The sequence below is a fragment of the Hydra vulgaris genome, chromosome 09 (genome assembly GCF_038396675.1).
Source record: "Hydra vulgaris chromosome 09, alternate assembly HydraT2T_AEP".
Lineage (NCBI taxonomy): Eukaryota > Metazoa > Cnidaria > Hydrozoa > Anthoathecata > Hydridae > Hydra > Hydra vulgaris.
The window spans coordinates 30,411,922-30,427,698 of NC_088928.1; the positions used below are offsets into that span (position 1 = coordinate 30,411,922).

The following is a 15,777-nucleotide window of genomic DNA, read 5'->3' on the forward strand; positions in this document are numbered from 1 at the left end:
TAATTATCATTATGCAGGATAAAAAATATTAAAACACCATAGATTGGAAAATCGGTAAATTAATAAAATAAGGCAAATGTTGAACCAATTCCGATTGTGCAAAAAATGGCCGATTAAGCCAATGCAGATTATTTGACCTATCATGGCAAAACATACAAGGAGTGTATATACATCAACTCATGATTTTGACTTAGGCAGGCAATCTTTTAATAAAAAAATAATCTTATTCTGGTCTTGCTTTCTTTTTTTTTATGCCAACAGATTATGAAAAACTTTTATTTCTGACAAACTAGCAAGAGTTATGTAAGTGTGTGTAAACTAAAATAACAAGTTGAACAAACATATTATTAAACCTTGAATGTATTTAAAAGTTTGCTTTTATATTAGATAACTCAAATGTTTAAATAATTTTTATGACAGTTTACTTATTAAATATGTGTAAATCTATTATTTTTGTTTTGAGGTGTATTTTATCAAAAACACTTTCTGTGCAATAAAAAACCAAATTAAAATATAAAATTATTTTATATTTAATTTATATTTAATTATTTTATTTAGAATTTAAACAACTTTTCATGTTGCTGTTTTTATTTTTATATTTATAATTATATATATATAGAAAAGCTAGCAGGGGTTGTGTGTGTGTATATAATTATATATATATATATATATATATAAATATATATATATATATATAAATATATATATATATATAAATATATATATATAAATATATATATACATATATATATATATATATATATATATATATATATATATATATATATATATATATATATATATATATAAATATATATATCAGGCCTTGTTAAGAAGCGTTACGCAGCTCGCATTTTGCTTGCGAAAAGGCGATTTGCCTACGCGTTCAGCAGTTTTGCGCTACGCAAAAACTTATATCTTTTAGAATATTTTTAATTATCTTTTGATATCGTTTATGTGACGTATTTTGATATCGTTTTATTCACAAGAAATAAAGTCGTAAGTAAAAGCATTTAACCGCAATCGTTAACTAATAGTTTTTTTTTTACAGACAGAGTTTGTCAAATAATTTTTTTGTTGTTGTTAAAAATTAGTTAAAGAAAATAAAGTATCTAAAGTTTAAACATTTCACCATATTTAATTTTAAGTTTCGTATTTCATAAGTTTATATATTTTCATTTCAACAAGTAATGTTCATTTTAAATGTAACGATTTTTGTTTATTTATTTATAGCTATAAAACAATTATTTTTTTCTTCATCCCTTTAAGAAAGTACTAATGATGAGCTGTTTAATCAAATATTTCCTCATCATGAATTTTTGAGACCCAGGTGCAATTTCACGAGTTGTATTGTGTTTGTTGCCTCTCTCCTCCCTCCCATATAAAAAGAGTGGAGATAACATTCGACTAACACTTAAATTTTTTTTTGAGACATTCGTCACTTTTGAAGGATTCACTCTTCTCATTTTATTCCAAAAATCGCCCCTGGCTGGACCTGTCGTTAATGATATGTTAGAGAATTTAGTTGTTCAAATTTTTTTTTTGAATATTTACCAATTTTAGAAGTAAATGATTTTTTAGTGCCGAAGTTTCTTTTTTGCATACGTTTTCATTATCATTGATTTTTTAGATTGATCTTAGAAAGAATGTCGATTAGAAATGATGAACTAGTTTATGATCAGTAGACGAATACTTACTAGTCAAGTTCTTTAAAAAAAATTTTCAGTAGATTTTTTGCTTTGTTTTAGCACTGATTAAAACTGTAAAGTAGTTTGAAACTATAATTATATTATATAAATAATTAAAACTTGTACTACTATTAGAGAGAAAGAAAAAAAAGATCTATTTATTTCTTATAATTTAAAGCCAAAACGGCGTGAGATAACTTAAAACTTATATACGGGTAAAGGCGGACGACGCGGTTTTCGAAGTGGGTTAGGAAGAATCGCCTAGACACACTCCCTTACATGAAAAAAAATCGTCAATTTCTTGAAAAAAAAGGGCCTCTAAAAAAAATGTGGTGGTTGGGCAGGGGAGGAGGTACTTTCCCTAGGCCAGATTCTGTTACTCGAGTATTTTAACTAAAATTAACTATTATCAATGATATTTAGAGAAGGGTTTACAAAAGAATATTTAAAACAAATACTTTAGAAAAAACGCTAATATTTAGCATAATCAATATTATCCTATTTATAAAAATGTTTTCTCTGTAATTACGATGAAATTAGGATGTAAACAACTAAAATGTTAATAAATAACTATCGGAAGAAAAAAAATTTATTTCCCCATTCAGGAAAAAATTAAAGACATATGTGACTATTTATTTATAATTTAAAGTACAGCAGTTATTACACTTAGTAAGGCTGCCTATCATATAATGCGCATTAAATACGTTTCTAGGCTAGAATTGCTTTTTAAAAAAAGAAAACGGAATCGTGTTTATAATAAAACAAAATAAACTTCGAACTAATGTTAGTTATTTTCATTTTCTTACGACATTAATTTTCTTTATAAAGGGTTTATATTTACTAAGGATTTCAATAAATCATTTAACCATTCTATACTTTTTTTAAATACATAATCAAATGGATAAAATTTTGAATAAAAACAGGGTCACTTTGAAAACTTTTAAAAAATGGAATCTTTCCGAAGTTTTATGTACAGAAACTACTGTAGAGAATGGAATTATATATGTTGTAAGTCTTTTGTAAAGTATGTGTTCTTCATCAAGAGAATATCCTGGCCAATGCCAAAGGAGCAATAAGAACAACCGCATTACGATACATAAATGGGACATGCTACATTAAAAAAGATGGCGTTTCTCGACATTTACAAAGTGATGTCCACAGAAGTGCAATCCGATTTTCGAATAAGACCTAAATGAAAACAAAAAAGCAAAAGCAAACGACAAAGAGCAACAGGTTAATAGTCAGACTTTATATTCATTTTATATTTTAAACTCTAATTTTAAACAAAGATGTTAAAAATTTGAATTAGTTCACTTTTTATAAATAAAAATTATTTTCAATTTTAAATACGAAATAATTATTTACTACGTCAATGAAGCCTCTTTAAAACAAGGTCATCAAACTTTCTACTTTCCATGGAATTCCTCATTATTTTCATATATTCAAAACAATTATGATAATTTTTTTACGACTCATTTATGTCCTTTTAAGAAATTGTATCTACTATTTCTATATGGTGGAAACCGACAAACTCAACACTAGTTCGTGTCTAACAATATTGACAGAGAAAGAAAAATCTACAAATAATTCTTACAAAAACTTGGTAAAAATAGCTTATGAAATGGCTTGCCATCCAAATATGCCTCATGCGCATTTTTCTGTTCTCATAAGTTTTAGTTTCTTGTTATATTTTTTTTTAGCAAATAAATGTTAATTTTTTAAATATGCAAACCAAGTTCAAATAAGTTTAAGCTTTATTCGTAGTTCCTAATTTATTATATAAAAGTATTAACATTTTACAATAGTATTTTATTATATCTTCAGGTTGATTGTGCATGCATCACAGGATCAAACTTCATAAAGCGTAAAGAAACAGGATTCACTGGCAGAGAACTTATCAAGTGTTGCGCCAATACTGTGCGTGAGAAATGCTTTAAAATTCTCGAAAATTACAACTTCTTCTCAATACTTAGCGACAGAAGTCAAGCCCGAAAAACTGGAAAAGAAAAAGTACTTGTTTTAGTCCGTATGGAGCGCAACGGAATCCTGATATATATGGTTACCGAGTTGTTGGAAATGTCACAATTTGGTGGAAGCAACTCAAACTCAGTAACTGCTGGTATTAACAGTGTCTTTGAGTCGGATAATTCATTTTTTAAAATATCTACTGAAGATTATAATAAAAAACTAGTTTCTGCCACAGCTGACGGTGCAAACGTTAACTTTGGTGTAAAGAATGGTGCCCTAACACAGCTAGAAAAATCTTGCAAATGGTTATTGAAAATACATTGCATACACCACAGAATTGAATTGGCAATAAAAGACACTTTTAAAGATGTAACGGAATTTATAAAGATCGAAGAATTTTATTTGTCAAACTATTACCTACTAAGAAATTCCGGAAAATTAAAAAGTGAAGTCGAGGCTGCGGCAAAGGCTATAGGAATAACTTTTTACATTTTACCGAAAATATCTGGTACAAGATTTGTCGGGCACAGGAGAAGAGCCCTTTCTAGTCTTCTCGAGACATGGCCAGCCTTTCTTTCAGCATATGAAAATTATGCAAGTGACCCACAAATGGCAAAGCAGTCGGAAAAGTAAAAGGTTTTCTTAAAATTATTTAAATGTCAATCATTTCTTGTTCAAGTAGGTTTATATTTAGACTGTTTGGACGTTATTGTCCCAGCTTCAAAAATTTTCGAAAAAAATGAGTTATTACCTCACGAAATTCCGACTACTATCCAACGAACTTTAATAGAAATAGACAATAAAATAAAATCAATTGGGGAAGAAGATGAATTTTATGACAGCTTTGTAATTCGCTATTTGGTCACTGATCAAAAGAAATTGAAGGTTCCTTTCAAAGAGCTGGTGATAAGCGAAAACACCCCAAAAATCGTTCTTACATTAATGTAGCAATGGAGATGAATAGTTTAGATCAAGAAAAACAATTCAAAAAATGCATGAAATTAAAAGAGCGATTTTTCCTAAACTTCATGAGTTACTTTCAAATAGATTTCAAGATTACTCTCGTGAATTTTCCATTTACAGAAGTATGAAATTTATTGATCCAATACATTGGATAGCTGAAGACAAAGACTCGGGATTGGAGCAAATCAAGTTTATTAGTGACCATTTCGAAGTCCCATTAATAAATGCTGGTTTTCAAAGAGATGCGTCTTTACGAGAATGGAAAAAACTTAAACTTTTAGTCACACTGAGTACGAGTCTCATCTGGTAAGAAGTTTATGGAAGGTAATTTTTAAACGTAAAATTAAAGAGTTTCCCAATATATGTCTATTAGTTTCTCTTATTATGTCTATATCCGGCTCGAATTCGGAAGTCGAGAGAACTTTTAGTATTGTCACAAACATATTAGCAGATAAACGATACTGATGACGTAGACAGCGAAGATGATATGCTTGCAGACAATCTTAAGGAATTAAATATATAAATTCTTTTTAAATATATAAATTTTTTTTTCATAATAGTTTAAAAAATGCAAAAGTTATTTTGATGTAAATATTTTATTAATAAGATATTTTATTTTAAAGTTTATTGTCAATTCAATAACGTAAAGTTTTAATGATGTTTGTTTAATTTATGAAAATAAATTATGATCACGAATATGTTATTGGTAACTGATAAAACTCTTTAGTTGTTTTTAAATGTTTAAAAACATTACTAAAAAGAGTTCACAATAAAGATAAGAAAAAATTTATTAAACGTTGATAAAATAACCAAAAACCAACTGTAAAATTACAAGATAATAAACAAATATTAAGTGACGTTTTATAAAAAAAATATTTTTTTCAAAATAAAATTTAGGTCCTTTTCGAAAAAAATGATAAAAATTATTTTTTAAATAAGAACTTAGATTTTATTTGTAACTTTTGTTATAGTGAGAAAAAAACAAACTGTTTGTATTATTTTTAATGCGTTAATAAAATAACTTTAATTACAATGCGGTACAAGCGTCTTTTCAGGAAAAGACGCTAGTGACGCAATATAACTTCTAACGATGCAAAATATATTTGCTAAGTTGAGTTACTTAGAAATGCATTACGCGTTTTCGCTACGCAGCGAAATCTCGTAACAAGGCCTGATATATCTATATATTAAGTTTGTAGCTCTATATTATAAACTTATCAAAATGCATGTAATTCACACGAAATATGGAACAATTACAAATTTTTTAATGTCAAACTTCATAAAAAACTCCTAATATCTACTATGTCCTCCTTTCGCCTTAATCACAGCTGATATATTTGCCGGGGAATAGATTCATAAAAATTAGTTATAAAATTCTGGTGTATGTTGTGCCATTCTCTTTGAAGTACTTCAAAACATTCTTCAGCATTTCAGATAACATATTCGACCTTCTTTCTGTCCAGGTAATCCCAAATATGCTCAATTTTATTTAAAACTGGAGTCTGGGGAGGCCAAGTCATCAATTCCAGTACTCCTTCCTCTGCCTTTTTATTTAAATAATTTTTTGCCACTCAGGAACAATGTTTTGGGTCATTGTCTTGCTGCAGAATAAAATTATGACTTTTTAGTTTAATTTTGGCGGATACAGCATGGTGCCTTCGGATATCTACATAACGTTCCTCGATGAGTATCCCCTCTATTTTAATCAAATTACCTACTCCAGATGAAGATAAACAGCCTCAAACTTGTATAGAGCCTCCTCCATGTTCAATGGTAGGGTTTAAACACTCAGGCTGATAGGCTTCTCCAATTCTTCTTTGAACATATTGGCATCTTTTTGTTCCAAAAACTTCGAATTTCGCTGAACAGAACCCGATTAAACATTTCCTGGGCCCAATTTTTGTGTTGTTTTGGATATTTAAGTCGTTTTTCATTATTGCCACACCGTAATAATAATGGTTTTCGAATTGCAACACACCCTCTTAATCCTGATTTAAGTAGGTTCCGTCGAATAAAAGAAGAGCTGACATTTTCCCCAGTTTCTGTGTCTGCTGTTGCTGTATCTTTTGCCAGCTCGGTTGATGCTTTTTTTGTATTTCTTAAAGATAGGGTTTTAAATATTTATTGTCATCTTTTGTTAGCTTAGGAGGTCTGCCACTTTTCTTTCTATTTTCAAAGGAGCCAGTTTCTCTAAATTTTTTAATGATTTCTGCAACAGCAGTCTTTGAATATCCTGTTTTGGACGAAATTTGGCAACGCGACTAACCTTCTTCATGAAGCACAATAACTTTTTGTCTCTTCATTAAAGATATTTTACCCATTTTATTAATCTAAAAATGCAAACCAAACATTTAAAAATAATAACTGTATATATATATATATATATATAAATATATATATATATATATATATATATATATATATATATATATATATATATATATATATATATATATTAGGGTATCCAAAATACAACATTTTTGAAAAATATATGCAGATATATATATATATATATATATATATATATATATATATATATATATATATATATATATATATATTCGTCGTCTTCGAAGTAACTTTTCTTCTGTTGAGTCTTATCACAATCCCTAAGTCAAATAGTCAACTTTCCAACTCGCTTTCTTGACAACCCGAATCATTTACCTTCTCTACTCGACTTATGTCTTGTTTCTGATCCTAGTCAGTGCTCAGTTTCTCCACATTCACCCTAAGGAGCTTCTGATCACAGTTTGATCTCTCTAAAACTAATATCTCATTCTTCTTCATCACCTGATTCCCCCTATTATCGTACCTCTTACAACTACAGTAAAGCTGACTGGGATTCTTTCCGTGAATTTCTTCGTGATGGCCCTTGGGTAGAAATCTTTTGTCTCCCTGACGACAAATGCACATCTTACATAACAAGTGGATTCAGGCTGGCATGGAATCTTTTGTTCCCTCTCGACGATTCTAGGTCAAGCCTCACTCTCCTCCATGGTTTTATACAAATTGTGCTGCTGCGATTGCCAATCAAAACCATTACTTCCATATTTATCAGCAAAACAATTCTCGAGAAAATAAACGTCTGTTTATTACTGCTAGAAACCATTGTAAAAAGGTTTTGTCTAACGCCAAAACCCGCTATTCTCAGGTCATGAAATCTCGTATCTCATCTCAAAAATTAGGCTCTTGTGACTTCTGGAGAATCATTAACAGTATTAATAAGGGCAAATCTTTAATTTCACCTCTCTTGTATGGTTCAGACTTTATCACCTCACCTTAAGACAAAGCCGAATTCTTTGCTAAAAAATTTTCATCAATATCATCTCTTGATTCCACTAGTTGCATTTTACCTGATATTGCCAACAAACAGGTTAATCTATTGCTTGACATTCGTATAACTCCAGCTTCCGTATCTAAAGTGATTTCCTGCCTAGACTCTTCTACAAATTGTGGCTCGGAAACATACCTTCAATGTCTTGCAGAAGTGTTCTCCAGAGCTGTCATCTATACTTTTAAAAACTATTCAACAAGTGCTTATCAGAGTCTTGGGTCCAGCCTGCTGGAAAGCGGCATCTGTTATCCCTATTTTCAAAAATTCTGGAGAGCGATATGATTTGTCTAACTATCGTCCCATTAGTCTTCTTCCTATAAAAAGCAAGGTTTTTGAATCTTTAATTAACAAACACTTAATTTCTCATCTTGAATCTAATAACTTACTTTCTGATCATCAATATGGATTTCAATCTTCTCATTCTACAGCTGATTTGCTAACAGTAATAACTGATAGGTTTTATTGTGCATTAGATAAAGGTGGAGAGATTAAGGCCATCACTCTTGACATATCAAAAGCTTTTGATAAAGTTTGGCATGCTGGTCTTCTCCATGAGCCTTCTTCTTATGGTGTATCTGGCAACATCTTAAAGATTATTGAATCCTTTCTTTCCAATCGTAGTATAAAAGTTATCCTCCGTGGACAGCACTCTTCTTCTTATTATGTAACTTCAGGGGTTCCTCAAGGTTCTATCCTTGGCCCTATACTCTTTTTAATTTATATTAACGGTCTTCCAGATACTCTCACATCTAAGGTGGCATTGTTTGCTGATGATACTACCATTTAATCTTGTCGTGATAAGAAACCAACACTCTCTGATTGCTTGGAGGGGGCATCTGAGCTTGAAAAGGATCTCACCTCTGCTAAAGCATGGGGCTCACAGTGGCTGGTGAACTTCAATACAGATAAGACAATTTTTTTCAGCCAATCGTTATCACAGTAGTTTAGATCTTCCTATATTTATAAATGGTGATGTACTCGATGAGTCATCTACTCTTCATTTTCTAGGATTAACTCTTACTTCCAACCTTTCTTGGAAACCATATATCAAATCTGTTGCAAAATTAGCATCTGCTAAGGTTGCATCTCTTTATCGAGCTTGACACTTTCTTACTTTGAACTCTATTCTCTATCTCTATAAATCTCAAATCCAGCCTTGTATGGAAAATTCTTGCCATATCTGGGGCGGATCTTCTAATGATGCCATTTCTTTTTTAAACAAGATGAAAAAACGCATTGTAAACATAGTTGGACCTGCTCTTGCAGCCAACCTCCAACCATTATCACATAGTCGTAATGATGGTCCTCTTTCTCTTTTCTACAAATACTATAATGGGCACTGCTCTAAAGAGCTAGCGTCTCTTGTGCCATCTACTAAAATTCATTCTCGTGTTACTCGTCATTCAATTAAGTCTCATCCTTTTTCTGTGACTGTTCATAAGTGCTCCAAAAATGCTTATTCATCTAGTTTTTTTCCTCGAACATCAGCTCTTTGGAATTCCTTCAACATGCTTTCCTGATTCATATAATTTGCAATCCTTTAAGTCATCCGTCAATCGTTATCTTGCTCTACAATATTCTTCTTTTCTCTTTCAATAACTTTCAACTTTAATTAGTGGCTGCTTGCAGCCTTGTTGGAAGCAAAGATGTTTAAAAAAAAACAAAACCTTCCAGACTAAATTTGATAAGCGTACATAATAAAATAGTTTTCAGAGACAACCAGGGAACTCAACTTTTTTGAATCTTTTTTTTTTAATTTAATTTTTTAATTATTTTACTTTCAGACTTGTTAGAACTCTGAGAGCATTTGTGTAGTCCCGATGAACATGCATGTTAAATTTATTTCTTGGGCAAAGGGGCCTTACAACTTTTTTTTTTAGCTATGCTGCTGCTTTTCACTTCTTTTACTCAGCGTGGTCACTGTTTACAACCACTCTAACCCAAATGAAGACTAATTTTTTTGTTGTTGTTTATTTATTAATAGCTATTCATAAAATTGTTGTCAGAAATGAACTAATTTCAATTAGTTTATTCCAGACAACAATTATTTCAGTTAGTCATTTCCAGAAATAACTTTCATTTTGTTCAGATTGGTTTTTAACAACAATCGTGCTGAACAAAAAAAGCCAAAATACAAAACTTCGAATAAAATTGCAAAATGCAGAGCCATTTCCAGAGCAAGAACAATAAACCAGTCTTTTAAAACAAATTAAAAAATAAATTTTCACGCTTTTAAATAACTGATGTACATCAAGATTACTTTAAAAAAAAAAAAATTAAAGTTAAAATAGTAAAAGTAAAATTTTTTTACTTTAAATTTTCAAAAATTTAAAGTAAAAAAATTAACAAAAATGCAAATCACAATATTTAAACAACCGAATTCCAAGCACATGTTTAAAATCTGGCCTGTAGCAAGATTTTTGTTTTTGTTTGAGAATTTAACTTTTATGTAACGACACATGATCATATTATTGTTTGGAGTAAGCTCCAAACATTAATATGATCATGTTTATGTAAAATAAAAGCTTTGCAAAAATATTGCAATAATCAGAGTTTGTTAATAATAAACCCCTAAAATGCTATTAGCGTGAGTGCAATGAGTTTATAACATTTATATATACATTTTTTTAACATTTTACACTAAATTTAAGTTCATTAAAAAGTCTCTAATGGCATGCAATAATCTCTTGATGTTCAAAAACTATGACCATATAAATTTTGAACAACCTCCCCAATTTAGGGGATTTAAAATATTATCTTTAATTAAGTTTTAAGTTTGTCTGAAAATCAAATTCTGTTCCTCATTCAAAAGTTCAGTGAATAAAAAATCAAATAGTAAACAACCAGGGTTTGTGACCGGGGCTGCATAAACACTTATACATCCTAAAGAAGAATTTTTTTATTCAAAATCCATTTTATATTTTGTATATATATGTATATATAAACATCATTATGATCAACATGATCATCATAATCATCATTACCATCATCATCATCATCATCATCATCATCATCATCATCATCATCATCATCATCATCATCATCATCATCATCATCATCATCATCACATCATCATCATCATCGCCATCATCAACATCACCATCATAATCATCATCATCATCATCATCATCATCATCATCATCATCATCATCATCATCACCATCATCATCATCATCATCATCATCATCATCATCATCATCATCATCATCATCATCATCATCATCACCATCATCAACATCACCATCATAATCATCATCATCATCATCATCATCATCATCATCATCATCATCATCATCATCATCATCATCACCATCATCATCATCATCATCATCACATCATCATCATCACATCATCATCATCATCATCATCATCATCATCACCATCATCATCATCATCATCATCATCATCATCATCATCATCATCATCATCATCATCATCTTCTTCTCTTTTGGCAAATACTACACCATATAAATACTAAAGTTTATATAAATATGAGAGGGTATTGTATGCTAGCATCTAAATAAATAGCTAACAAATATGTTAATGCCCATAATATGTATGCATAAAGCGTATCTCAAAAGCTTTTATCCTTCTGGACTAAAAGTTTGGAAGCTTTTATTCCTACTCTTCAATTTTAAGTCAAACCTCATTCTACTCCATATTTAACCATCTTGAGCAGTTGCTTTATTGATCATTTATTTGATCTTTCTTACAAAAACATCTCTCTTAAGAACAAATGTCCTTTTATTATTCCAAGAAGCCAATTTAAAAAGGTCCAGTCTGATGTTAGGCTTTGTTATTCTCAGTTTACTAAATCTTGTATTTATATCAGATGTTGGGTTCTAGAGACTTTTGGTTAGTCTTCAGCAATGTCATTAACTAAAGTAAGTTTAACATTTAATCGTATTATATAATATTTAATATTTAATTTTTAAAAAGTTATAAATAAGTGGTTCCATGGATTTAAATTCTTGACTCAAGATCTGAAATTTTTGTTAGACAACAAAACTCATTTATTTACTGCAAAAAAATATTGCAACAATGTTGGTATTCCCATATTGATGAATAACAACCTTCTTACTCTCAGACAAAGTCTAAAAGCACATTGTGAATGTAATGCAGTCATGGTGTAGTAGTAGAGCGCTTGTGTAATAAGCGAGAGGTACAGAGTTCGATCCCCACCATGTCCCTGTGCTCAACTTGTTTCTCTGTGCAGCGGCCTTGGTTTTTAAGGTTCGTATTTCGGAGTTATATAGTTGGGAGAGGGTTATAACCACAATTGAGTACACTCCTCATCTGTAGTGGCATTTTCAGCTTTGGGAGGTGAATTAACATAAAAAGAAAATAATAATAAATTAGACCTGCTTTATCTGCCAAGCTTGAGCCACTCTCCCATTGTTGTAAGGTTGTATTTCTTTCTTTTTCTATAAATACAATCATGGTCAATGCTCAAACGAGCTGTCATCTCTATTACCATAAACCAAAACTCATTCTTGCTTGTTTCTTATTCAATAAGCTGCATACTTTTACTGTATTTGTCCCTTCATGCTATAAAAGCTTATATTAATCCAGTTTTTTTCCTTTCACATCAAAAAAATCTTATATCTATTAGCCATCTTCAGGTTTTTCTTTTATATATAACCTACAACTTTTTAAGTCTTCAGTTAACCATTTTGTAGTTTTTTTACTTCTTCTCTATTTTAAAGTAACTCATATTTTAATAGTTGCTTACAATCTTGTTGGAAGTAAGTTAGAGTTTGAAAATATATAAATATATACCAGTATTTAATAAAAAGTAAATATAAGCATAAAATGATAATATGTAAAGTATTTTAAACTTTGCTCTAGCTCCGGCTATCAACCCCTGCTAAATCTTATAGTTTAGCCTAGTTTGAAAAAAGTCTCATTTTTAGCCAGGGCCGGGGCCCTGGTCACTTACTATAGTCAAATGAGGCAGACTTCGTTGTTGAAGAATAACGGACTTTATTGTTGAACAATAGCGAAGAAAATTGAGTTTTTATAAGTGACTTTAGTCTACAAGATCATTCGTATTTTTCAAATAATATTATCAAACCAATTTTAAAGTTTATTTGGTCATTGATTGTTTTTTTATAACATAAAGACATTCTTTAATGCAGTGGCTAATTTTTAATTTTTATAATTTTTTTTTCTAAATTTGATGTTACAAATAATTACTTATCTTTTGTAAAATATAAAAATAACAGGAGCAAGAAGAAGCCAAAAATAGTCTTATCGCAAAGCCTCTAATAATCTCTAAGTAAGTTTTTAATGACTATATGGTCATTAAAAACTTGTCATTAAAAATTGTTGATAGTGTATTTTTCTGAATTTGAGTTTAATAAGTTTATTTTAGTTGACAATTATAGCTTTGTAACTTTTGGAAATATTCCTGAAAAATTAATATATAAGTAGCTAAAATAACAAATTCTCCTGTGTAAGTATGTCAACAAAGGCAAGTCTAACACAATATCTCTTAAACATGGGTCTGATTTTATTACCTCTCCCAAGGCTAAGGATAAGGATAAGGCTAAACTATTTGCTTAGATCTTTTCCTATAACTCATCTTTTAAATCTAATGACCATACTCTTCTTGTTAAAAGGAAAAAAAAAGTTAATCCGTTATTAGATATCTAAATCGCTTCGGCTTCTGCCATTAAAATTATTTTTGTCTTAAACTCTTTAACAGCTTGTGGTCCAGACAACATTTCTGTCATTATCTTACAAAGGTGTTTTCCTGAAATCTGTTCAATACTCTTTAAACTATTTAAACAGCTTGGAGCTTCAAATGACTGGTGAACTTTAATTCAAACAAAATCCAGTTGTTTAAAGCTAAAAAATATTGTGGTGTTGTTGATATTCTTATATTAATGAATGGCAACACTCTTATTCCTTAACATTGTGCCTTCTCAGATTGACTTTTATATAAAATAAACTATAATATAAAATTAATTGCAAAGTTAGAATCTGCTAAGGTTGCCTTAAGAAATACTTTATTTGTCCCTGTATAAAATGTTGTTGCCATATTAGGGCTGGTTTTTCTAATGATACCCGTTCACTTCTAGACAAGGTCCAAAAAGGTCTTCTAAATATAATTGGGCCTAGTTTAGCTGCCAAATTTGAGGAATTCTCTCCTGTCTTCACCCATTGTCATACTTTCCTAACCCATAAAATTTACAATTTTTTATATCTTATGTTAACTTTCTTGCTATTTAACAATATTCTTTGTTTGTTTGTTTCTTCTTTTTTTTGTCAAATTTATTGCATTGTATGTATAAAATGTATAAATTAAAAAAAAGAAGACTACATATAAATGCTTTAGCAAAGCAATTGTTTAACACTGTAAACTTCAAATAACTATATTACTATTATGAAAGACAATTTACCTAAGTAAAATATCAAATTAATAATTGAAAAGCTAAATAGAGTTACTTTTTATAAAATAAAAAAAAGCATTTAGACATTTTTTTTTTTAAATAAAAGTTTTTTTTCAACCTTGCCTGACATATTCTGATTCTTAGATCAAAGTCTACAAGTGTAGGATATTTTTAAATTCAAAGTTTTACTTTTTAAAAATCATAACAAAAATCTCCATGTGGTCTGATCTTCTTACCTTTCCCAAGAATATAGCAAAAGTATTTGTAAAAAATTTTTTATCAAACTTATCTTTAATGGCCGCTTCTTTTCTGACATTCTAGAGAAACATGTTAATCCATTTTTAGACACCCTACTGATTCTGGCCTTAATTATATAATGCATCTAGAAATATTTTTAAAATTATTAAAATATCCCTCTTTAATACTGCAAGTATTAAAGTAACTAACTATTTTGCTGATAATTTTATCTCAAAAGTAGATCTGTTTCTGATAACACAATTAAAAATTCTATTCTTGATACAAATTTTAAAAAAAGACAGCTACCAATTTTGAATGTCATCTTTATTCTGCAACAGCCTAAGACTTACAGGGGTTGAACCCAAATTTGAACCCAAAAATTGATGAAAGGTAATGCTTTAAAGCCCTCTCCTTTATATTTATTGAGATTATCATTCACTATTGTTCTCTCATGGAAACTATATATATAATTACAAAACTCCTGATTCCATTCTCTAACTCTTTATCTTTCAGACAATCTCAGTTATAATGTTGTGATTCTTACTAAACTTTTTTCACGCTAAAAAAAACTTTTAAACTCAGTTTTTTCCACTAACATCAGAATTCTCTTCTAGCTTTATATTTTTTCCTCATAATTTAGATTTATTTGCCTTCTGTTGACTATTTTTTTATAACAATTCTTAACTTAAAAAATGTATGCTTACAATTTTGTTTGAAGTGAATTTCTTTACAAAAAAAAGTATAGATATACTTTTTAATACTTTTTAGTAACTAATGTAATTACAAGTATCTGTCTTAAAATAAAATTATAACATCAAAATAATATTAGAAATATTGTGTAAAAATACCATACCATTCAAATTAAGTAGTTCATTTTCTTCACTTGAGTTTTTCATATTCAATTATTTAAGAGAGAACCATTTTATTAAATTATATTGATTAACTAGATTATAAAACAGACTTTAAACATAATAAATAAATTATATATTTAAATTTTTTAAAACTATAGGTATATATATCACTGTGAACCAAAGAGACCGCCAGGTGTTATGTGGTGGCACTCATATAAAACCTTTTGAACATAAATGTATTTGTCCTGTTTCGAAAAGTAAGTTTTTAAAATCTTGACAAAATGCTTAAGGTCCAATACAGGGCAAAAGGGTAAGCCTGAGGGGGTCTTCAGCCCATTTAT

General features: G+C 29.5%; 1 protein-coding gene across 2 annotated transcripts in view; it reads right to left on the reverse strand.

The window, feature by feature from the left end:
• LOC100206907 (FERM domain-containing protein 8) overlaps positions 1 to 15,549 on the reverse strand; it is a 78,079-nt gene extending 62,530 nt beyond the window's left edge. For both annotated transcript variants that reach the window (XM_065805286.1, XM_065805285.1), the window contains exon 1: positions 15,439 to 15,549. In XM_065805286.1, coding sequence (XP_065661358.1) covers positions 15,439 to 15,481 — 43 coding nt within the window. In that variant the 5' untranslated portion in view covers positions 15,482 to 15,549. The remainder of the gene's footprint in view (positions 1 to 15,438) is intronic.
• Between the last annotated feature and the right edge of the window lie 228 nt (positions 15,550 to 15,777).